The 25,346-nt window shown below is 34.3% G+C and overlaps 1 protein-coding gene across 2 annotated transcripts in view; it reads right to left on the reverse strand.

The window, feature by feature from the left end:
• Positions 1 to 1,074: 1,074 nt before the first annotated feature.
• Positions 1,075 to 25,346, reverse strand: part of CHD1 (chromodomain helicase DNA binding protein 1) — a 72,910-nt gene continuing 48,638 nt past the window's right edge. Inside the window, exons 24-37 of one of the 2 annotated variants that reach the window (XM_027970529.3) lie at positions 24,131 to 24,291; positions 22,812 to 22,853; positions 22,006 to 22,136; positions 20,743 to 20,881; positions 20,380 to 20,530; positions 18,977 to 19,099; positions 18,056 to 18,184; positions 17,349 to 17,612; positions 16,859 to 16,999; positions 14,844 to 15,022; positions 7,474 to 7,570; positions 6,253 to 6,304; positions 5,287 to 5,497; positions 1,075 to 3,868 (exon numbers count right to left, since the gene is read on the reverse strand). In XM_027970529.3, coding sequence (XP_027826330.1) covers positions 3,523 to 3,868; positions 5,287 to 5,497; positions 6,253 to 6,304; positions 7,474 to 7,570; positions 14,844 to 15,022; positions 16,859 to 16,999; positions 17,349 to 17,612; positions 18,056 to 18,184; positions 18,977 to 19,099; positions 20,380 to 20,530; positions 20,743 to 20,881; positions 22,006 to 22,136; positions 22,812 to 22,853; positions 24,131 to 24,291 — 2,166 coding nt within the window. In that variant the 3' untranslated portion in view covers positions 1,075 to 3,522. The remainder of the gene's footprint in view (positions 3,869 to 5,286; positions 5,498 to 6,252; positions 6,305 to 7,473; positions 7,571 to 14,843; positions 15,023 to 16,858; positions 17,000 to 17,348; positions 17,613 to 18,055; positions 18,185 to 18,976; positions 19,100 to 20,379; positions 20,531 to 20,742; positions 20,882 to 22,005; positions 22,137 to 22,811; positions 22,854 to 24,130; positions 24,292 to 25,346) is intronic. The other variant, XM_027970531.3, reaches the window with a different exon arrangement.

Below are 25,346 nucleotides of genomic sequence, written 5' to 3' on the forward strand. Positions count from 1 at the left end.
GTCGCTTCAGTCGTGTCCAACACTGTGCGACCCCATAGACGGCAGCCCACCAAGCTCCCTCATCCTTGGGATTCTCCGGGCAAGAACACTGGAGTGGGTTGCCATTTCCTTCTCCAATGCATGAAAGTGAAAATGAAGTCGCTCAGTCGTGTCCGACTCTTAGCGACCCCATGGACTGCAGCTCACTAGGCTCCTCCGTCCATGGGATTCTCCAGGCAAGAGTACTGGAGTGGGGTGCCACTGCCCCTATTAGATAGGTGCTAAAATAAGTAAAAAATTAGCATAAAGCATCCTGCAAAATCACTATCAACATAGAGTCTTTTCCAGGATAAAATAGAATTTTAATTGAACTTTAAATATGTCTACAAGTAAATGTCTTAAGAATTTTAACACAGAAGCTTTGCCATTTTCTCCAGATATTTAGTTGGTGAACTACTACCTAGCTGCTTCCTTTTAAATGTGTCCCATCCATCAGGCTTGCATAAAGTGCCACAATAATATGTAATAGTTTGCATTTTTAAATTGAGCCTTGAATGTAAATAATCTGTTTAATAGAAGTATCTATGTTAATATGCTTAAATATATCAGTTCAGAAACTTATAACAGTACCGTCCCATTTACCAATTCATACTGTTTCAGATGAGGCTGGGAAAGTCTAGGGAAAAAAACCCTTTTTAGGATTAGTTTTTTTTTTTCAAATCCCACCTTAAAAACGCTCAAAGTTATTGATAGTCCAATGATCATTTTCTAGTCGGAAACAGTACGTGGTGCATAGTATTATGCCACCTACCTCTTGTGTATATTCTGGATAAAGCTCAAGGAAATGAAATCTGGGTAAACCAACATATAATCTACACAAACCTTCCATTAGTTAACCTCAAAGGCAGAGCTCAAGAGAAATTACATGTGTAGTCTACATTTTATGCAACTTCAAAGGTTCTCATTTTATTAACCCACTCACTCTGAAATTAACAAACGAATCATTCTCACTCGTTTTTCACAGCTTTCCAGTCTGAAAATTATTTTCTAACATACTCTAAACAAAGAATATTTTCTTTATACGCAAACAGACCATTGCTTTTAATAAGAATCATTTATTGTATATTTTTAAGGTGGAGGGTTAATTAGTACAGTACTATGCATAACCTCATTCTTAAAAAATTAAACACAAATGGATAAAAATGGCAAATCAGAATGAGCATGTAAAAAGACAAAAATTAGGCATATTTTTATAGAGAATGTTTCCTGTCATACCTATGTACTGATGTTTTTCTCCATTTTGTCTTTAAAAATGTATGGCTTGTTCCTTTTCTACATAACTGCTGACTCTTACAAAAAATGAACATATTTGCCATCAACTAATAAATGTTACATACAGTTATAGATTTTTCATTCAACTCAGCTGATTAGTTGCCTGAAATACTCAACTAAACATAGCACTGTTAAGAAAGTTAAGAGTCCATTCCATTTGTCTCAAAAATGTAGTACTGAGTTATTAAATTTTCACAATAGGATATAATGCGAATGTCCCAGCTACAAAGTGATGAATGGAAAACGTCAACCCTGATCTGTTAGCTGTATTATGATTTTAATAAGCATTACAAATTTTTTATTAAATGATATATTGTGGAATAAAGTAATCATTTATACTAATAGTGGAAAAAATAACTCTTACAAAAATGTATACCAGCATTAAATTGTTTTATCACTTTTATAAAAATTGAGTTATTCCACAAGTTATCTGACATACCAGGAAATGACATTCAAGATAACTATCTAAACAGAAACCACTGCTGTTAAAAAAGGGTTGGGGGGATATAGAAGCTCTGTTTAGTACACATAGTGTAAATTTTAGACCTAACTGGATAAAAGGAAAATATTAAAAATATATCTATAGACAAATATCTGTACATCACTCCCATAGCTAATCTATAGACACATTTAAGAATATTATAGGAATATATCAATATACTTATATTTGTCAAAGTTAAGGTTCAAATGTGTTATATCACAGCACACATCCAAGAGTGTATGCCACAAGATTAAAAAATTCCCACTGAATATAACAAAATAAAAAAAATCTGTAAATAAATATAAGGCATTCTAAAATAATATCTGCAGAAAATCAAGAGTCCAGCAAAGATTTCTATTATCTAAATTTTACTTCATATATTCTTCAAAATAGATTTAATTGTAGTGCCACAAATTAACAATGTTCAACTGCTTACCAAAATACTCTTTTCTGGAAACTAAATGTTACTATTAAAAAAAAAAAAAAGTTAGGTGCTTGAGGGAATAAGAATGCAGCAGAAAATTACAGGAGCCCACATATCCTTTTTCTTAAATTTAATTTGTCATATATAAGGTTTTTATATACAATCAGTGTGCATTTTAACAGTTTTTATTAAAAGTCAATCAAGTTTATCTAAAATGTTACCTGGCTGCATAGCACGTTTGACATTATTGCCCACATGAAAAGGAAAACAAATGGATTTACAATAACTTTTGGCCTTTTGGATCCTGGAAGTGTTCACAGACCTACCCTTTTAAACCAAATGCATCTGAAAAAAATGTTTCCAGAGCATGCAGTTTAGATTTTACAGATCATCTCACCATTCTGTTACACAATACTGACTAAAAAAGGGAAAAGGAAAGAAATAACATGTATCTAATAAAATAGTCAATATAAAAAGGACTATAATGGAATTAAGTGGCCCCTTTCCCCATTTTTTTACATTCTAAACAATGATTCCATCAAGACAAATCATTAAAAAGTGTTATTACACTGATATATATATATATATATATTTAAACAATAAGAAGGCCTGAGTTGGTAGGGAAAGGAACAGTCAAAAAAAGCCTGAGAAGGGGAAGGAAGTAAGGAAAGCTCATTTAATTCATTTACAATAATTTACAGCCATTGTGTGTGTGTGTGTAAAAAGGCATAATAATAGATCACAAACAGGAAATTCCTGGCTATTTTACAGATATAGGTACAGAATTTAAATATTCAAGCTTGTGATGAAAAGCGGCAAGGTGGTCGCAGTGTACAATGTAAACAAGTAGCTTTGGAAAGTGAATAAAGTCCTTGAGTGTGTTTTCTTTATTAAGAAAAGAACTCTCTTTCATTCCTTCCTGAAACATGATCACAGGTAAGAGTAAAGTTCATATACAAACATAATTTAAATGGACGTCAGTCTAAAATCACTGACTTAAAAACAGTTTTATCCAGCCTACATGGAAGGGCAGTGTTGAGGTCCCTGTAATAGTAAACATTTTCCATTTCTTTAAAAAAGAAAAAAAATAGTACTACAATATTTGTAGTACAGTGCAGCATAATCCTTAAATATAAAAATATTTTCTCTTCTGTTGGGATAATAGACCTTGCATCCTGGAAAGAAGTAACAATACTGCTACTGACAGAAGATCTGTTTATATCTTTCAAGTCATGTAAGGCAATTACTGTGTTGGTTTATGATATATGGCTAAAAGAAAAGTCCAGAAAGACAGTATCAGTTTTCGTTATGTTTTCCGACTACTCCAGGTATGCTCAGGTGTACTTTTGTGTTCAATTGAGTGTTCAAATGGAGATCTGGAGCCATAAGGAGACCTCTGGTCTAGTGGAGATCTGGGACCACTACTGGAAGCTCTATGGTCCATCTGCCAATCTGAGTGATACCTATAATCCCTGGAAGATTTATGGTGTGCATATTCAGAACTTGATCGATGGTCTGAATGTAACCGATGATCTGAATGAGAACGATGATCAGAATGAGTTCTGTCTTTTAAACTTCCTTCCAGATTTGATCTGTGGTCTCTACTCCTGTGATCATCCAGTTTTCTGTGTTTCTCTCTATCATTGTAATATCTAATAAGAGAAATTAGGAATTTTAAATTAGCAATGCCAATTAAATGTTTCCAAATAAATTTTATTAAAAATAAAACAAAAATAATGCATACTTCTAATTCTATACAAATTCAGTGTTTCAACACAAAATTTCATAAGTGAGTTCATTAAAAATCACTGAAAAATTATCTCTGCATGTCTCTGGAAAAACTATTCCATTCATAAAACTAAAGTGAAACCATACCAAGCACTTGAGATGGCATCTAACTTCACAAGGCCGTTTAAGATTGGTTGCTACTTTCTCTTCCATGCATTATTTGTATTAATGCCTCTTTACTGGAATTAATTAATTAGAATTAAGACAACTATATCCATCTAAAATACCCTTGAAATCAGAGCCTTTTGAGTCTGTAGCAGGAAAAATAAATAAAAATCTCTAAAACAGTCTATGAAATGAGAACTTTTATTGGTTGGTGATGCCTATTGAAAGCTTCCTTAATCTGATTATTTATATAGGAAGATTTGATATACAAATCATTGTGAAATTTAATCCACACATAAGTGTGTGGCAGTCTGCTAAAAATTTATGGGAGTTTAATGAAAAGTAATTTCTAAGATGTTTGCCTTTTCAAAAATACATCAAACATAATTTAATGTTTTTTTGTTCACAAAAGGTCCTTATTATAAGCAATCTAAACTGTTATGCAAGTCTGTGAAATTATAAACATTTATCACTACAAATATGGCTTTTCTTTCTCACTGTGTGCTTTCCTAAGTTTCTAATGTGGCTGTGCATCTAGGAAGAAATTTCAGTGAGCACAACTAAAATACAAACAAACCTATTAATTTCTTAATTTCTGATCTTTTACTCTTCTCGGTATTTTTATTTGGCTTATTAAATGAAAATATCCCCTTATCAACAGGAGTAAAATGTATTCTGTTATTATATTCCAGTTGTTACTACTTAGACTTAAAAAAAACAATAAGTGGAGAAAACTTCGTGATTTCAAGACTATCTTCAGATTGCTTTAAATTTAACCTCAATGAGTTGTTTTCACATAAATTACTTATTCAAACAAAAATTAGGTTTTTTTAATGCAATGGAACGTAGAATTCACCACCACACCTCAGCCACAGTCCATCAATCTTTTATTTTACCTCACTATATTGTGATAAGTATTTTAGCCCATATCCTCCAAACCAACAACGAATCCCATGACTAATTATAGAACTCCCTACACTAAATATTTTTTTATTGTATACTCTGACCTTAAATTTATAATTAGAAACCCACTTTTATAGAGAAATTTATTTTTTCTTATTTAACCTTTATTTTACATAAGATGTGTTTTGATTACCTGAAAACTGAATTGGTCAATGAAGTCAAACACAACAAATAAAGACATCAATATGCAAAATTTTAAAATTGTCAAGTTTACCTGCTGTCTTGCTTGTAGTGATCCCAATCACGATGATCTTTACCATTACTAAAAGAAGAATAAGGTCTCTTCCTAGAGTCACTCTTCTTGTACGAATCTCCCTGATGTCGGTCTTTATGATGATCATGATATTGAGATAAGTGTCTGTCAGATGAATAACTGTCCCTGCTGCTGTCATCATGATTTGTATTCTCTTTTAATCTTTCCACATCTGTTAAGATAAGTGTCCAACTTCTGTTAATGACTTAAAAAAAACATGGTAAACAAAATAATTTAACTGCTAGATTATAAGAACTCCTGTTTCAGCTCCAACCAACAAAAGTGAGAAAGTCAAAGTGTTAGTCACTCACTCCTATCTGACTCTTTGAGACCCCATGGACTGCAGCCAACCAGGATCCTCTATCCATGGGATTCTCCAGGCCAGAATACTGGAGTGGGTAGCCATTCCCTTCTCCAGGGGATTGTCCCAACACAGAGACTGAACCTGAGTCTCCTGTAATGCAGGTGGATTCTTGACTGTCCAGTTCCCAAATACAAGCAATTAAAGCATTTAGAAAATAGTTTATAAAAAGTCATACTAAGGCTTATGAATAGGTTTACTTTAATCTGAAATGTGAAGAATTACAACGAAAAATTTAAGGTCCATTTTCTTCTCAGACTATACTTTTATGACTCTTGCATAGAGCAATTAATCACTTAATTAATTAGATTAATATAATTAGTCTATTAATATTAACTAATCTGTTAATATTCCAAATAATTTTTTGAAAATATGTTCAACAATTCTATGTTTTCTAGAAACTGGTAATAGTGATTTATGAAAAGTTAATAAGCTAAAAAGGATTATTAAGACACTAGATTTAACATGGGCATGTATCATCTAAAACACCTCACCCTCGCAGCAGAAAAAAAAAAAAAGCCAGTTTTTAAACTGACTTTCCAAAACAATTAACAAGACTGACTTACCTGGATTTCTAATCACTTGTGTATTCAAGCTGCTGTTCTGGTCATTATTTTGCTAAAATAAACACACATATGTAAGAATCTTTTAAGTGGCATCAAACAACATTGTAAAACATGAAAAAGAAAATTCTGATGCTAAAAGAAGTTCTCCTCTATTAGAATGTATAAATGTAACACTGCTGCTGCTGCTGCTAAGTCGCTTCAGTCGTGTGGGACTGTGTGACCCCATAGACGGCAGCCCACCAGGCTCCCCTGTCCCTGGGATTCTCCAGGCAAGAACACTGGAGTGGGCTGCCACTGCCTTCTCCAATGCATGAAAGTGAAAAGTGAAAGTGAAGTCTCTCAGTCGTGTCCGACTCTTAGCAACCTCATGGACCGCAGTCTACCGGACTCCTCCATCCATGGGATCTTATATTTTTTAAAAGCAGAAACTATGGGTCTTATGACTTAAAAAAAAAAAAACAAGAACTGAAATAATTTTAGACTTAGAGAAAAGCCACAGAAATAATACTGAGAGTTCCCATATGCTTTTCACCAGTTTCTCCTAATTTTAATGTTTCTTATATAACCATAGTATAATAATCAAACCTAAAAAATTTATACTTTAGTACAATACTCTTAACTGAACTACAGACTTTATTCAGATTTCACATTTTTCCACTAAAGTTCTTTTTCTCCAGAACTCAATCTGGGACTCAGGTCCTCTTTGTTTCCTCCAATCTGAGACAGTTTTTCTTGTCTTCTAAGACCTTGACACTTGATGAGTACTAGACAATTACAGAGTATTTCTCAACTGGGGGTTATTTGATATTTTCTTATGATTTGACTCATGAGATTCCTTTTTGCCAAGAATTCCACAAAGTGATGTACCTTTTTCATTACACAATACAGGGGGTTCATGATGTCAATATGTCTTATCACTGGTGACATTAATCTTAACTGCTTGTTTAAGGCAGAGTTCTCCTCTACAAAGCTATGATTTTTCTCTTTGTAATCAACAAAGATCTTGGAGAAGATACTTTCAGACTATGCTAGTGTCTCGTTTTCTTGCCCACTAATTTTAGCTTTCTTTGGAAGCTCTCACCTGCAACAATTTTTACTGTGGTATTAATACTAATAGAGATTTTCTATTTCCCTTATTCCTTTTACATTTATTAGCTGAATTCTTGTATAAGGAAGAATATCTGTTTTAATTACATAAAGAAAAATGATGCATTTACTTACCTGGGATTCCTGCCGTTTTTTAATAGCATGCTTATATAATTTATGTAATTTTCTTGCATCGAACTCAGTAAACTTAGATACAAAAATCCACAGGTTTCTAGAAGAATAAAAGGCAAATTAGTCTGATCAAAAATACTTAGTTTTTAATGAAATCCCTTCAGTATACACAGAAACACACACATCTTAGCCCTCTCCGGAAAAAAGTCTCAGGATGTTATTTCTAGCATTAAAAAAAAAAGAAACCAACAAAAAAACCTTCATAAGTGGGTAAAATTCCCCCAAAAACCTAGACAGTGTTAACTTTTACTTCTCTTCCAAATTCCTTCATTTTATAGTCTTCGGATTTGAAGATTTAAAACTAAAGAGAAGTAAACTTACAAATCAGGAAGGGATTCATATTATGGTTCAGATTAGATATAAAAGGAATAAACTATGTTAGTAGTTCAAGTAAAATATCATCAGAAAACATGGATTAAGCTTGTGAAAGAGAAGTCCTGAATAATGCATTAAAAGGTACTGTCATTTTATAATTGTGATGTAATGGTCAGAAGAGTAACATGATCAGACACTGTAAGCCCAGGACAGTATTCCATGTTTACGCCTCTCTTCCCATCCCAATGCTGGGATTAGGATTAGTAATTGACCATGGCATTCCTTCACAAATTCAGACGCAGTCTTTGGATTAGTCTCAACACAGCTTCTTCAGAGCCACTACAAATCAGTGACATGTGAGTTGAAGTCTGTCTGCCATCAATAGTAATAATTTCATATATTTACAATTTTTCTCGACCCTCTAGCTTTCCAGTAGGTATGTTAAAGATTTTGAATCTTGCTTACATAAACAGAGTAAAGAAATTACTAAAGAGCCAATGATGGAGGTTTAGTGGACTAACATCAATATCTTTACTGAGCTCAAGCAACAGATTTTAAGTGATTTTTTTTTTTTAAATTTATTTTTGGCCATGCTGGGTCTTCGTTGCTAAGTGGGCTATTCTCTAGTTACGGTGAATGGGACTAGTCTTTAGTTGTGACGTGTGGACTTCCCACTACAGTGGGTTCTCTTGTTGCAGAGCCACGGGCCCTAGGTGTGCAGGCTTCAGCAGTTGCGGCACACGGGCTTGGCAGATGCGGTTCTCGGGCTCTAGAGCATGGGCTCAACAGCTGTGGTGCACGGGCTTAGTTGTGCCAAGGCATGTTGGATCTTCCTGGATCAGGGATTGAACTCATGTCTCCTGCACTGGCTGTGGATTCTTTACCACTGAGGCACAAGTCCACACTTATGTGATTTTTAAAAAAATAAAACCCTGTATGTGTGAATAATGACTTCCCCAAAGAAAGTCATCTCTCAGTGATAGTAACAGAAGTAAGAAAGTCTAAACAAGCAAAAATCCTGAGCTAGAAAATAACTTTTCTCATTCCTTTCTATGGGAGAAATAAAATTATATAACAACAGCACTTAATTTGGGGATTTCTTAATACCCAAGACGTATTTCTCTCAACTACCAAGCATCAGTTGCCCAGGACTACAAAATACACACTGTCAGGAAGTCCTGAATGAGATAACTGTGTAAAGTACCTAACCTGTAGCATCCTTCAAGTAGGCACAGTCAGATGTAGCAGAGAATTTTTAAAATAAACAAATGGGGTAATAAGACTAAGTGACTAGGTAAGGCCAGAAGACAGGGTTCCTAATTCTTTTTCCACTAAGATCAAACATTCCCAGCCTTTTGATTTTGAACACAGATATGTGTGAAGAGCTGCTTGCTTGTAAACTACTAAATCACTAAGCGTTAATAAATTCTGGAAATCAGAAATCTGTGTCATGCAATAACTACAAAATTATCCCAGCATATGTGCATACAGAGATGGATAACTGGTGATTTCTAAAAGAATTCTTAGCAGTGTTGTTAAGTCAGATGTGGCTTTCTCAAGTGCTTTCTTTTCTTTTTTTAAATTTAGTTTGGTACAGCTGTTTGCTTAACTGCACTAAAAGATGATACCACTTCTTCATCAATATTTGGGTCTATAATTTTACAAAAACTATAAAATGTATTGCAATTTAAAGAGCAGTCATTCAAACCCTGTATTTAATGTGCATATATATGTGTAATATTCTCAAAATTTGTTTCTCTAGTAATACTTCATATAGCCTGTAAATTTTGGCTACTTAAGTAAAATATGTAGCATATTAACAAGGCTTATCAAGTTATCAAGACTAATATTAGCAGGCTAATTTAAACTAATGGAACATTTTCATAATACACATGCCTAACTATTTTGTTAATTTTTCAACATGAAAATTTTCATACATCAAAGATACAAAAGAACTTTACAATGATCACCCATATACTTAACACCTAGATTCTCTTATTAGCATTTTACTGTGCCTGCTTCATCACATATCATTCCATATAGCCATCCCTCTCAATCGCTCTAATTTCTGTTTGCATTTCAAAGAAAAAGTATAGGTATCAGTGTATCTCCCCCTAAACACTTCATGCATATTATTAAGTAGAGTCAATATTACTTAGCTTTTTTATTTGAAACATTCTTTAGACAATACTATTCTCTGTAATCAATTATCAATGAAATGAAAGAAAGAAAAAAGAGCTAATATCAAGTCATGAAAAATATCAGATAGCGGCTAGGGAAATCAAATCATTCAACAACTTCAACATTAAATATATTAAAATTTTTCTAATTTACATACTAATTAGCCAAATCCTATTATTATCCATTGTTTGACATTAAACTAAAACAGCTTATTTTGAAATTAAAATTTTTAAAAAAGCGACTGAGAAAAAAATGGGTGAAAAACCTGAGTATTTTTCTAAAGAAGACATACAGATAGATGGATGACAGGTACATGAAAAGATGCTCAATATCACTAATCTTCAGGGAAAAGCAAATCAGAGCCAAAATGAGATATATCACCTCACACCTAACAGCTACTGTAAAAAAGGAAAAACAAGTGTTGGCCAAAATGTGGAGGAAATGGGCTCCTCATGCACTGTTGCTGGGAATATAAATTGGTATGGTCACTATGGAAAACAGCATGTAAGTTCCTCAAAAAATTAAAAATAAAACTACTATATGAGCCAACAATTCCACTCCTCTGTACTTCTTTGAAGGAAATGAAAGCACTAATTCAGAAAGATATATGCACCCCCAAGTTCACTGTGGCATTATTTTACAAAAGCCAAGACAAAGAAGCAACCTAAGTGTCCATCCATAGATGGATGACTAGATAAAGAAGTAGAATTCTCTTGCGCGCGCGCGCGCACACACACACACACACACACACACACACAAAGAAATATTACGCAGACATAAAAAGGAATACAACCTTGACATTCGGGACAACATGGATGGACTCCAGCTGGGGAGAACATATAACAGAGATAGACTCACAGAGGACGAACGGGTGAAGGGCATTAAGAGCACAAACTGCCAGTTACGAAATAAATGCGTCTCGGGGAGGTGACATGCAGCACAAGCAAGAGAGTCAACAGCATGAAACTGTATGGTACCTAATCTATAAAACTATCGAATCGTGATGTTGTATACCTGAAACTAACAGTGGAAGTTAACTACACTTTAATAAAGTAAAATGCAAGTTTTGTCTTATTTAAAAATAAATGAAATTAAAATTGTCACTAATGTTATTGGCTTCTATTAATGTATAATGTACTTGAGTCATTCATTAAAGATAATGTGCACATTCTAGTTTTCATTTTGTTGTTTATTACAACAAAAGGCTAAAAAGAATCAGCATGTCTTTATGTCCCCCCTCCCCACAGCATGTCTTTAAATTTTTAAGAATATTGTGTTAGGGAAATGGTCATCAGAAAATGTTAAAATGTTCACTATAGGTATGACATTAACCTTGAAATAAAATTTATAAGCAAACTTCAGTTCAGTTTGGTCGCTCAGTAGTTTCTGACTCTTTGCAACCCCATAGACTGCGGCACACCAGCCTTCCCTGTCCACCACAGGGACAAACTTGAAGTGAAGTGAAATCCACAGCAGCTGAGAAAATTCAACTAGCCCTGAAATGAATTTATCAACTATCGCCATTCTAGAGTTAAAAGAGTAAAGAGATAGGGAATTAGTAAACTGTGTTTTTGTTAGTAATTTCTCTTTAAAAATTGGTTTTGTAGAAAACAATCTAGTTGAAATTAGATTCTGATCCTAATTATATCACCTGCTAAATTGTGTGATCTTGGGCAAAACTCCAGACCTGGAACTAGTGCAAGAGTGAGTGCCTTGTTAAAGTTCATGTGCTACACGCCTCCTTTGCCATACCCCAGGTCCTAGCCCTTCAAGGTTTACCTGAGTCCATTTTTTTTCTTTGTGTAAAATTGAACTAATAACTGTTAAGACTTCCTAAACAGAGGATTTTTAAAGGGATCTTAGAACAAAGCATAGGAAAGTACAAGTGTTATGGTTATCACTAGATTACAAGTGATTTTTAAATAAAAAACTAGTGTCGCATTTCCTCGTCAACTATTCATGCTTATATACAAGCCAAAATATTTGTATATAAACATCCATAAGAAATAAAGCAGGTTATAAAATTATGGTTATTATAAAAATTTGCTTAAAGAATAATCATGGATCAAGTCTCTATCTTTACAATTGCAGGTAAGGTCTTGATAGTTCTTCCTTTTGTAGAATCAGTAACCGTAGCTGTGTTCTGTGGGGTGGAGTCAGGGCAGGGTCAGGTGATCAGAAGTTCAACCTTTAATACAAGGGACTCTTTCCCTTGCTTCTACATTCCCCCCCCCCCCCATTTTTCTCCAAGACAGCAGAATAAAAACTAATTTGCTCTTGAAAGATTTCTCAGTTAGGGTCTTTCTGTTCTCCTTTACCATTTAAGGGAATTTGGTATAATCAGACACAGTGGCAGCAGGAATAAGTACCAAGGAATATGAAATCAAGGTAGATGAGAGTGGGAGGAAAAACAAAAGGTAAGTTGCCCAGCTGTGCAGAAAGAGGAATAAAGCCTTGGAAGTTAAGGGTGAACACAAAAGTCTCTTGGCTACTTGGTCTCTCTTCTTTTAGAGGTTTTTTCCTCCCCCTTTAAATCTGAAGTAGATGAGAGTGGGAAGAAAAATAAAAGGTAAGTTGCCCAGCTGTGCAGAAAGAGGAATACAGCCTTGGAAGTTAAGGGCGAACACAAAAAGTCTCTTGGCTATTTGGTCTCTCTTCTTTTAGAGGTTTTTTCCTCCCCCTTTCCTACTAACTAAATCTGAAGTAACTACTTTTATTAGTCAACATGTAATTTCAACAAGATGCTGCTCATTTCTAATCTAAAAAGCCAGTAAAATTGATACTCTGCCTTCTTCATAAACTCAAAAATCTAAAGTCTAATTACATGAAAGTTTAAAAACTGGTATGTAGTACACAAGTATTTTCAGAGAGAAACTAAACTCCTGTTACACTAAAGGCAGGAAATAATTTTAATATAATCCTTTAATTAAATTCAAAGATAACTCACTGCATTTCTTTTATTTTCCAATTTTACCTCAGACAAACAACAATCAAGATATCAATATGTTCAGGAGTCAATGACACAGAAAATTTAACTTTGGCTCAAATATGAAAAGACAGAGAATGTGGCTATATTCTCACTTAATCCTGGTATATATAGTTGAACTCCTACTGTATTCCTATCCTGTAGTTCTGTACTTTAGAGGTCACTGTATGAGAAGATAAGAGTTTGAGAAAAATGGAATAATCTCTTCTATGGTATTTAGGAAAGTAAGCTCCAGTATATATACTTCAACCATAAATAAAATATTAAACTAGACACTATGAACATAGTACTTGAGAATTACTGCCTCTCATTCCTCATAAAAGGGCTTCCCTGGTAGCTCACGTGGTAAAGAATCTGCCTGAAATGCAGAAGACCTGGGTTCGATACCTGGGTTGGGAAGACCTGTAGGCAGAGGAGCCTGGAAGGACACAGCCCATGGGGTCGCCAAGAGACAGACATGACTGAGTGACTAACACACACACACACTTCATAAAAATCTTTCAATATTCTTCAGTAACTGAAAAATATGCAGTCTTAGCATTTTACAGGTGATAATACTGGGGGGCTCATACACAGTGGTAACTGTTCAAGGTCATAAAGTCAAAAATTAGGCAAGTTGCAACTAAGTATGCATGTCTTGTGATCCAACCTCAGTGACCACTCCACGTCATTAGACACATGACTTTAGACTCTTCTTACGTCCACGCAAGGCTTCAGTTTTTTAGACGTAAGCTCAGATTCACTTGTTTACAAAAGCCTAGTGATCACGATCAACTTCCTATCTCCTCTTTTTAAAATGAGTCCTGGTTGAGTTTAAGAAGGGGATAAGGATAGTTTTCTTTTTTTGTAAATTTAGTGAAATCATGTCTCCTGCAGAAATGTGTCATGAAAATGTTTTTTTTTGATATGCAAATGCACTGTATGTAGCAAAAAAAATCAGTAGGTTAATAAATAATTGTCAATAACTAGTTTATGCTCATTTTATTGTTTTCCTAGCCTGTCTAGTAGTCTGGCTTAACAGTGACCTGGATTTGGTAATCATTAAGTGATTAATACCACTTATCACATTATAATATCACTTATCACATCATATCATAGTTCAGGTTTACAATTTTAAGATCAAATGTGTTGCTGCTAGTTCTAAAATGAAGGGGAAAATACAGTCTGCATTTTACACTGCTTGAGGACATTTATTTTTACAAGGCTTTACAGTTTGAGGTATTACTGAGAATAATTTGGTAAATTGGGAAAATTTTTAAGAATAAAGTGCAATCTGAATGTTAACGAAACACCTTTCACTGTTTATTTAAAGGCAGAGATGCCACCTGTGGTTTTTTCATTATGCATAATTAAGGAATCACTTATTTATAAAACATTTTAAAGGAAAAAAATGAAAACAACCAGCCTCACTCTGTAAACATTCTGTGACCTAAACTTCAGGAGGTGAAAAAGAAACTGAAATACAAGAGACAAACAGTGAAGTGAAGCTGCTCAGTCATGTCTGACTCTTTGGAATTCTCCAGTCCAAAATACTGGAGTGGGCAGCCTTTCCCTTCTCTAGGGTGTCTTCCCGACCCAGGGATCGAAGCCAGGCCTCCCACATTACAGGAGGACTCTTAACCAGCTGAGTCACAAGGGAAGCCCAAGAATACTGAAGTGGGTAGCCTATCCTAGCAGATCTTCCTGACCCAGGAATTGAACCAGGGTCTCCTGCACTGCAGGCAGATTCCTTACCAGCTGAGCTATCAGGGAAGCCCTAGACACAAGTAAGAGACAAACAGACAGTTACACAATTACAAATTTAACACGTCCTCAAAAATACGTCACTTACTTTCTCCACTGCTTGATTTGTTCAGGATTTGTATACTCTTTCAGACATTCTGTGATATGGTCTCCGATTTTTATCAAGCACTGTCTAGTATGTTCCAGTTGTTCTCTTTCCGAAAGGCCTCTCTCAGGCCTATCAAGCTGCTTCAATGCTGCTTTGACAGGCCTCATCCTCTCTTTACACTTAAATAGGAAAAGAAGACCAGAACTACATATTAAAGGCATGAATTCAACACAGAGCTACTTCTTCCAGTGATACTTACATGAGTAAATGTAACATGAAATGAGCATTAAACCTCACCTCACAGCTCTTAAATGTCAAGAGTTTTCCCCTCAGACTTTATTCAAAAAGCAAGGTTTTCCATTGTCATTTAAAAATCAATCTTTGTGTAAGTAAAAGCCTTGGATTTTACTTACTTTTTACAAAAACAGTTACTTTCTACACTGTAGCACACCATTCTAAACAGTTTTAATGTTAAAAGATAAAATATTTCAGAGTAGAACTTAATATTCTATATTGGCTCTAATACAGAAATAAAATGTAAAAGAAACTTTATATAATAAACTGGCAAAGCTATAACTTCAACCTAGCTACAAGTATACACTGTTCTTCTAATTCCTTAGGACAAAACAAAGTAGCTAATGATGAATTTTGCTGCTATCCTACTGCAGGCAGTCAGGGATGTAAGGGTGTTTGATAGAAGCCCATCTTTTCCTTGGCCTACATATCACTAGAATGCTAGTAAAAGGACAACATACCCAAAACTGTACCATTCAATGAAGTCCAATTGATGTAATAAAAACTATCGACCTTATACCAACACCAGACTAAAAATATTGCTAGAAAATCAAACTACAGATAAAGTTTATTATATATAAATGCAAAACCAACTTTAAATTTTACAGTAATTATATCCATGAGTAGCAAGTACGGTTACTTCTGGGTATGCAAGGATGGGTCAACTACAGACGGTATATTTGGTTGACTTAATGCCACCATTTATTTGAAAACCAGAAATCCTCACATCCCTGCTGTGAAGGGCCTTTCTTATAATCAGGTGTCTACCTTATACGTGAAAATCTGTTTCTGAGTACTTTATTGTTTTATTGACCTATTTCTTCACATCAGTTGGGAAACTTTCCATCTTTTGTCAGGCATAATTTAAATAACACTGGAAACACTGGGAATTGTGTGTTCTTTAGTTAAAATTAGAACTCAGCCAAGCCTGACTTTTTTAAAAAGGGAAAACACTTGTTTTCTAATTTTTATGTTATTCATATTTGTTTTCTACATTTTCTATTTCTTGTTCAATTTTGGTAGTTTATATTCTGCTGTTCAGACTCAGTTGGATGCATGCTCAGTTGCATCCAATTCTGCAATGCTGCAGACTGTAGCCAGCCAGGCTCCTCTGTCCCTGGGATCCAGGTAAGAATACTGGAGTGGGTTGCCATTTCCTTCTTCAGGGGATCTTCCCAACTCAGGGATTGAACCTGCATCTCTTGTGTCTCCTGCATTGGCAGGAAGATTCTTTACCACTGCACCATCTGGGAAGCCCCTTGTAGGTTGAACACATACTATATTCTAGGCATTGTTCTAGACCCAGAAAATAGAGCAGTAAATAAAATGAAGACCCTGCTTTTATGGAGCTTGTACTCCAGTAGGAGAATAGAGCCAACAAATAAACAAGACAGTGTTTAAAATGGTGACAACTATGATAAAAAAAAAAAAGTAAGACACAGCAGGGAGCTTTCTACCTTATATAAGATTTCAGACAATGGTAATGCTTGAGCAGATATTTGAAGAAAACGAAGGAGTAAGCCATTTCAAGCAAAGGGAAGAGCAAGTAAAATCGTCCTGTAACTTGTCTGACATGTTCAAGGGAACAGTAAGAACTCCCAGTACTATGAACTGCAGTACTATCAAATTCAAATGCATTTCTAAATTTAAAGTTTTAAAAGATGAATATAAATTCAAATGTTATAGGTATTTTTCCAATAACCAGAAACTTTACTACTTACAATGCTGAATGTCTTCTGATCCAGCTCTTCAGATTCTTCCGCTATGGGCACTGGTTCACCACTTGCAGTGATGTGAACTGGAGCATCCAACAAGGAAGATTTCTTAGGTCTTTCCTTGCTTTCAGACTTGGATTCACTCAGCTAGTGAAAGAAGAAAACAAAAACACAACAAAGGCAAAAATGATTAACATCTCCAGAAGACAATTTACTCTCATTGTAGTCTATAAAGTTTATTCACATTTAACATTCTTAGGTATTTTATCTTTTCCCCACTTGGGAAAACCAAAAGTAAAGCTATCCTATGATGTCACTTATTCGGTAAGGCATCTAAAAAAGGATTTAAACCTGTTTTCTACTCTACTAGATATGCATGTGTATTTTTAAAGAACTCAGTTATTGAGATTAACTGGGCTAAAAGGCAGTTTATTCTCCTAAAATGTAAATAAGCTGATTGTGTCACTTTCTAAATTTCATATTATGATTTGCATACCTTTTCTTCTTTTATGTCTTTTTCTTTCTGTATAGCTTCTTTTACTTTGTTTTCTCTTTTCTCTTTAAAATCTTTTTCCTTTATATCTTTCTTATCCTCTTTTTCTTTTATCTCCCTTTTAAGTTCTCTTTTATTTTCCTTTTCTTTTGCTTCCCTCTTTTCTTCTGGTTCCTTCTTTATACAAACATCTGGCTCAGTTTTTTCTTCACTGTCTCTTTCTGTTTTAATTTTTTTGTTTGGATGTTTCACAGAAGTGATTTCATCCTGAAAAGTGCAAGTATGGCCAATGTATTACTAACCAAATCTTGACAAAGACTAATTTCTTTTCTTTGCATGACTACTGATTGCATGTATGTGGATTCTGAGAGAAATAATCCAGAATCCCATTAGTAATGATACATGCAAGAAAAACTAAGATAAGCCAATCCCATTCAAAATTCATAACAAAATGAGACAATGTCTTTAAATGGCAAATGTTTGAAAAGGAAGGACCTTTGCTCTTTCCCTTTAGTGACATATGATATTCTACTGGATGGTAGAATTCTATTCTATAAATGAGACTACACAACAAACTATAAAAAAGGACTTCAGTATTTAAAAGTAAAATTTTAAGCCTAAGTTCAAATTTCAAATGTAAAGCACACTGAAAACATGCCATGTGCCCTTTTCTATATATAACAGGTTGCTTTTCTAAAACACATTCTTACCTTATCATCATCTTCATCAGACTTCTCTGAGGGCAAGGGAGAAGAATCACTCTTTATTTCCTCTTTCACTTTTATAGACTTCATTGCTTTATTCTTCTTAGCTCTTGCTTTTCGCCTTTTTGAACCTCCCTAAAAATAATTATTTTTATTCTCACCAACCCCACAGATTCCATTAAAAAATCTTAAATACTAAATCTATGAAGCTAAAAGAACAGACACTCCTACCCAATCCTTCGTCTGTTGGTACAACAATCTTAGAAATTATCAACAAAAGTGATATAGCTTAATCAAATGCAAATTAATCTGATTAAATGCTAACCAACTGTAACTATTCCTTAAAAAAAAAAAAAAAAAGAATAGAGAGAAGTAGGAGGGCTGTTCACAATCCTAAATTATTATCTTCAGAAACAATGCCACCAGAGATAGCATTAGAAATTATTTTAAATAGTACAGAGGTAGTTATTAACACTGTGGTCACAGGTAAACTTTCAAAGGTTGCTTTAGTTTCCAATCACCTCTCTTTTACTGCCTTTTTCCTTCTTTTGTGGAGCACAATCAATAAGCTTGGTGCTCTTCAATACTTCCTATTCCTTAAGCTGCCCAATGTCTCCAAATCCAATTACTGCCCTGTCTCCAGTAATGGAGGCTTGACCTCTCAAAAAACACCCCATTTCACTCCAAAAGTTGCTCCCATACTAAATACTAGGAAAAGAGCTGCTTCTTCTGAAAGACATGACTTACTAGAGTTTGAACATGAATGCTGAGATCAGTTAAGGCAAAATACCACCATATTCAAACAAAGCTACTAAACTACAGATAAACACAGTGATGAGTCCATGTTAACCACAGGGTGATGGGGTAAACTAGGTTTATCTTATCCAAAAAAAGTAAAGTGCTCTTAAGCATCATATTTTAACTTACTGCACCAGAAAGCCTCTGAGCTTCTTTTTTTGCAAGATCTCTACTAAGTAATTTGATGAGGTAGTCTGCACGTGTCTGTAATTGTTTTGCTTGTGGTTTTTTATCAGGATCATCTGGAAGAATCTGAAAAGCAATTAATTTTTTCATCCTGTCTTTAATAAATAACATGAGAAATAATAATCACTTAAAAATGCCTTCTCAAAACAAACAAACAAAAAAACCACGTATAATGTCCTGGCAAGTTACAAATCTTCTTAAAAGAATAAACAAAATTGAATGCAAAATACGTTTTTTATACCTATGCCACAAAGATTTCTTTCTCTGGAAATGAATTCCAAATACACAAGAAAACTATCCCTCTATTCATAAAGAGACTACACAGTATGAGGTTAGAAATTTCTTTCAAATACATATTGGTATGTTAGCAGTCAGTGTCATTAAAATCATAGTATTTAGATTTCCTTCCTTCTAAACAGTGTATTTAACTATGAAGTATACAAAAACCCCTAGAATATAAAGTATTGTCCATCTAGAAGAGGATCCAAAGCAGGCACTGTGAGAAACCTTCTACAATGAAAATATAAACTAATTTTGCTTCAAAGTAGCAAATGACAAATAGCTGAAGGTTCCCACTTGTCCATGAAGAAGTAAAATATAAAAAGATAAACTATAAGAATTGGGCAAGCCTTCAGTGTCTCCAGGCAAAGAAAGGATTCTAACGAGTGTGTGCTGTGCTGTGCTGAGTCGTGTTTGACTCTTTGTGACCCCATGGACTGTAGCCCACCAGGCTCCTCTGTCCATGGGGATTCTCCAGGCGAGAATACTGGAGTGGGTTACCATGCCCTCCTCCAGGGATCTTCCCAACCCAGGGATTGAACCCGGGCCTCCCGTATTGCAGGCAGATTCTTTACCATCTGAGCCACCAAGGAAGCCCAAGAATATTGGAGTTTGTAGACTATCTCTTCTAGGGGAACTTCCCAACTGAAGAATTGAACTGGAGCCTCCTCCGGTTGGATTCTTTACTAGCTGAGCTACCAGGGAAGCCCATAACAAGTGTGGTAGCATCAAATCACCAAAAATCCTAAACACTGGTATTTAAATACACACACACACACACTCACAAAACAATCCTTTTCTGCTCTTGATTAATATAGATGGCTAATGATTAAATGAGAGGCTTACTTTTTAACCTGATACTGTGAAGATAACAGAAAAGAAATTTCAGAGGTAAAGCAGAATCTAGACATCATTTAAATTTAATCCTTTCATGAAAACCAGATTCCAAAGAAGCCAAAATCACAAAGCTAACTTTCCGGACCCTGAGTTGACTTTATTTCTAACATAATTTAAAAGCAAAAATTCAACTTAACAAGAATGGTCAACAGAATCAAGTACTGCAGTACCTTGTGTGTCAGACTGAGGTCAGGATCCATTTTAATCATTTCCCAGCTTCCATATCCATATTCGTAGATACCAATTAACAAATTGGAATCATCTTCTTTGCCCCAGTCTATATCAAAATGAGCTGCCTTCGTGTGGCATGGGATGATATACCTATCATTAAAGTTAACAAACACTGTCAAGTTTATAATTGCCTCATTAAAAATTTTGAAAACCATGTTTGATCATTAGAACTTCAAAATACTGTGCTTTATTTTTAAAAACATTTCATTCAAACTGGCCATAGAATAAAAACCACTTCTAACATACATTCATGTCCAAATTATTGAGTAACAAGTATTTTACAACAGAAAAAAATAACTCACTGCTTTCTTTCTTCTGGATCTGAAGGAATGGATTTGTGCAGCGGTATTAATTCTTCTTCATGGGAGATAACCAGCTTGGCATTCACCTGTACACCTGATATTCGGAATGTTGGGCCCTTTACTTTTCCAAGTCTACCACCTATATTTGGAAAAGAATATTAAAAAGTATAAAACATATAATTCTACAAAATACAAAGCAACGTATGTTATTGCTTATATAAAAAAGTAGTAGTATTTATTTACCTATATTTTTAAGTATTACTTATTTGCATTAAGGGGAGAGGCTTGCTGGCAAACCTTAAATTTCCCTCCAAGTCGTTTCACTACATACTAGTGATTATAATATAGCACAAGAGGATTCACAAAAAGCATTTCACGTACTACAGCAAACACATGTACTGTGCTGTGCTCAGTTGATCAGTCATGCCCAACTCTTGGACTGTAGCCCCCATGGACTGTAGCCTGCCAGGCTCCTTTGTGCATGAGATTTTTCAGGCAAGAACACTGGAGTGGGTTGCCACTTCCTCTTCCAGGGGATCTTTCTGACCCAGGAATCTAACCTGCACCTCCTCAGTCTCCTGCATTGGCAGGCGGGTTCTTTACCACTGTACCACCTGGGATTAATATGTCAGTCATTCTAAATAAGAGTTCCAGTATGATTTTTTTTCAGTACATCTAATTATTGAATCTTATCTAATTATTTTTATTTACAAAGATGAATTACAAAGTATAATGAAGTAACTATGTTAAAACCAATATCACATGTGTATACTTATAATATCTCATCTATACTATAGTAAAAATACAGTAAAGAATCCACCTGCCAATGCAGGAGACATAAGAGACATCAGTTTGACTTCTGGGTCAAGAAGATCCCCTGAGGAGGGCATGGCAACCCACTCCAGTATTGCCTGCAGAATCCCATGGACAGAGAAGCCTGGCGGGCTACAGTCCACAGCGTTGCAAAGAGTCGGACACAACTGAAGTGACTTTGCATATATACTGAAAATATAGTAGAACTAACGATTTCTGATGTTACCTCCCAGCAAGAAAATATACCAGGCAGATAGTTTCTATTGCCTTCAATAATACAATTCTGTTCCCCATTTTCTATTAACCGGAAATGGCCTTACTTTGTTTTATAAAGCATCTTTTAAGACTAATATATAGGTAACTTAAGACATACTATCAACCAAGCTCAATAAAAGCAGATTTCAACAATTCCATTTCTCTTTCTCTAAATCACTTTCATTTTAATATCACCTGTTCGTTCTGTTCCTAAAGAGTTGTCCTTTAAAGCTTTAATGCAACCATTATGTACCAATTCTCCTAGTCGTCTGAGGTCTGTCTCTGACTTATCAACTAATTCAGCATCTCGAGCAATTGCATCTAATCTGTAATAAAATAATACAATTTTCAGGTAAATGCAGAAAAAAATGAAGCCATTTAACATACATAAAAGTAAAGTTCTATAATTTTTTTATTACTAGACACTAAGCAGATAATACAAATAATGGTAAATGTTCAAAACATTTTTTTCATCTAAAATAGTTATGTAAGTATTCCATTGTAACCTCATACAGGTCCTCTCAAAATAAAATAGAAAATATCCCTATTTTAAGGTGGAGTTTGGGGAAGAAAAATAGAATTCAACCAATTTGAGTCTCTTCTACTCTATACTTGAGATAGTAGTTACAGCAGTTATTGAGAATAACTGATAAATCTGGTCTCTGAAGTCAGAGGCTACAACTTAGCCTCTCTATGGATGAATCTGCTATTTTTATAAGATTGTAAGGAAAAGGTAAGAAAAAGCATTTGAAAAGTACAATTATAAAAATGCAAATGTTTTATAATCCATGTATTTTACAGAAAACATTTGTAGATAAAATTTTAGATACTAGAAAGAATCAAGGATAGCACTAAAACACTTTAAAAAAATCTATCTGAAATTTGCTTTCTACAGGCTAATTTTGTAAAAACCTGTTGCAGGAAATTTAAGAATAGTATAAATAAAACTGACAGCAAGTGACACATTCTGTAATTCTATTTAGAATGACAAATGTACTTACCTTTCCAGAGGGCCACCAAATTTCTTGTAACTCTTGATAAACCTAACAGAAAATAATTGGTTTAAATGTGGGCTTCACTATTTGTTACAAAATAGATATACAGAAATAATACTTGTTAGTGTAAATATTATCAATAATTCAAGGCACTATTACTAACAAAAATGAATAAGCTATGCTAGAATCAAAATGTTAAAAGGTTAGATATCAATAAACATAAGACATATTTTAACACCCAGGATGATATTTAGAAACCAATATAAATAAAACAATAGAAGCTAAATTTTATTTTAGAAATTACTTTATTATTTTCACAAGACAAAAAAGGTTCAAGGCTATTAGAGGAAGTGTCTCCAGAATTCTCAATCATATTACACCACCTCACATTTTAAGTGTTGATAAAAATTTACTGAATATAGTTTTAAATCAGATATATGGCATTATACCAACAATGGAAAAATAAGTATTACTTAGGAACAAAGCTACCCAAGTGGTTGATGGATGAGGGAAAATATCCAGGAAAAGTAGAAGTTGCATTGTCTCTTCAACTAAAGACAGAAAGTCCAGCAAATCAGGTGGCCATAAAAGTACCCTAAATAAAATCTAACAATATATTTAGTTTTCTGGTAGAAAAAAAATGAGGAAGAACTTTATCAGACAGGTCTATGATTTAAAAGAAATGAGTTAACAATAGTTTGAAAGAAACAACAAACTCTGAAAATACAATAATGAACAACCTTTCACAAATTTCATACACAAAAATATTACATAGTCAACAAAATAAACTGTTATCCCATCCTCCATAAATAAAGCTGTGTGTATATATATATATAAATAAATATATTTTGAAAGAAAACTACAATTTATCTGTAAGGCCAATCTTACCTCAGTTCCTATTTGGACATATCAAACACTTTTAACATGGTTATTTTCAAAAAACCAATCACCCCACCGTAAAAAAATTAGAAAAATATGGAACTAAATTACTCCCACATAAAGAGTAATGTTGGGAGTCATATACAGTGAGAATTTTTAATAAATAATGTATTGAAGTACACATTCATCACTCAAAAGGACCACTATTCTGAACCACATTAATAAAACCAAAATAATTTAGCAGTCCAAACAGAGTAACAATAAATAACACAGCGTAGATGCCAAACTCATCTTTTACTCATAAAGACCAACCAAAATCAGAACCACCCAATCCCCACACAATTATATTTGCCTCTTCTAAAACTTTGTATTTTGTGGAATTTCTGTTTTAACTTCACCCCCTACTAAAACCAAGCTGAAGTAAAAATGGTCTTATGTCATCTTACCGCCGAATTTCTGCATCACTAAATCCTTTAATATTTTCCCGAGGGATAGTTCGTGGTCTTCCACGTTTCTTTGGCCTTTTTCTTTCTGATATTGAATCACTATCAGATCCAGAGTATCTCCTACTTCTACTGCGCCTCCCTTCACTTCCATTGAAACTAATCTGGAATTTGAAAACAAAATTTTGCCCACGTTTAGGTAAAGCTTCTGTTTTAAGAGCGACGAAAGCATTATGACTGACAAAATTAACATGTACATATAAAAAATAGTCTATAAACAAAATTAAAAAGCAAAAAAACTCCAAAAAATACAGCAGGTTAACGTCAAAGAGTCATATTAATAGTCTTAATGCTTAAAATATTCTTGTAAACCAGCAGGAAAATATCCATCGTCCTTTTGTAAAAATATGTGAAAGGTTATTAACAGTGATTAATCATATAACAAACAGAATTATACAACTTCCTGGTATATTTTTAAAAACTTGAATTAAAGTAACAATGCAGTGTAATTAAAGTTACTCCATCAACTTGACCAATACTAACTAACTAATACTAGCCAATACTGGTACTGGTAATGAAAACCAGATAGTCAAACACCTCTGATGGGTATTTATACAACAGAGAGCAATTTGATATTACACCAAACGCCTTAAAAATGATCATTCTGCTAACCCAGCAATATCATTCCTAGATATTTTTCCTGATAGCAGAAATGAAAAGGAACACTTGCCAATAAAGTCATTTTTATCATAGAAGTAAAAAAATCTAATCTACAAAACATTAACTTCTATTATACACATCAAATCACAAGGCAATCTAATAGGATAAAAGTAAGGAAATACAGATTATAAGAGGTGGAACTCGAACACTGGCTTACTTGTGAAGAGGATGAATGGTAGACATCAAGTACCATACAAGAAGATAAGAGAAAAGTCAGCTAACATTTGCTAACGACTGAGCTGCCATGAGAAGAGAGGATTCCTGGGGACAAAAGACACAGGGAGAACCTGCACCCACCCACTCACAGGCACTTCACAAACCTCCACCAACTTACACCAGGTGCTCAAGAGAAAGATTGGAAATGGGGCTGGAGATTACAGAAAACTTTCCTTCATGGTGAAGGCCTGGAGAAAGAGAGTCACCTTTGAGGGGACAGTCAGGAAGCCTGGCCAGATCTTTCTCACCTACAGACCTGAGGACACAGAAGGCCTAATATGCT

This window comes from Ovis aries, chromosome 5, assembly GCF_016772045.2.
Source record: "Ovis aries strain OAR_USU_Benz2616 breed Rambouillet chromosome 5, ARS-UI_Ramb_v3.0, whole genome shotgun sequence".
NCBI classification, from domain to species: Eukaryota; Metazoa; Chordata; class Mammalia; order Artiodactyla; family Bovidae; genus Ovis; species Ovis aries.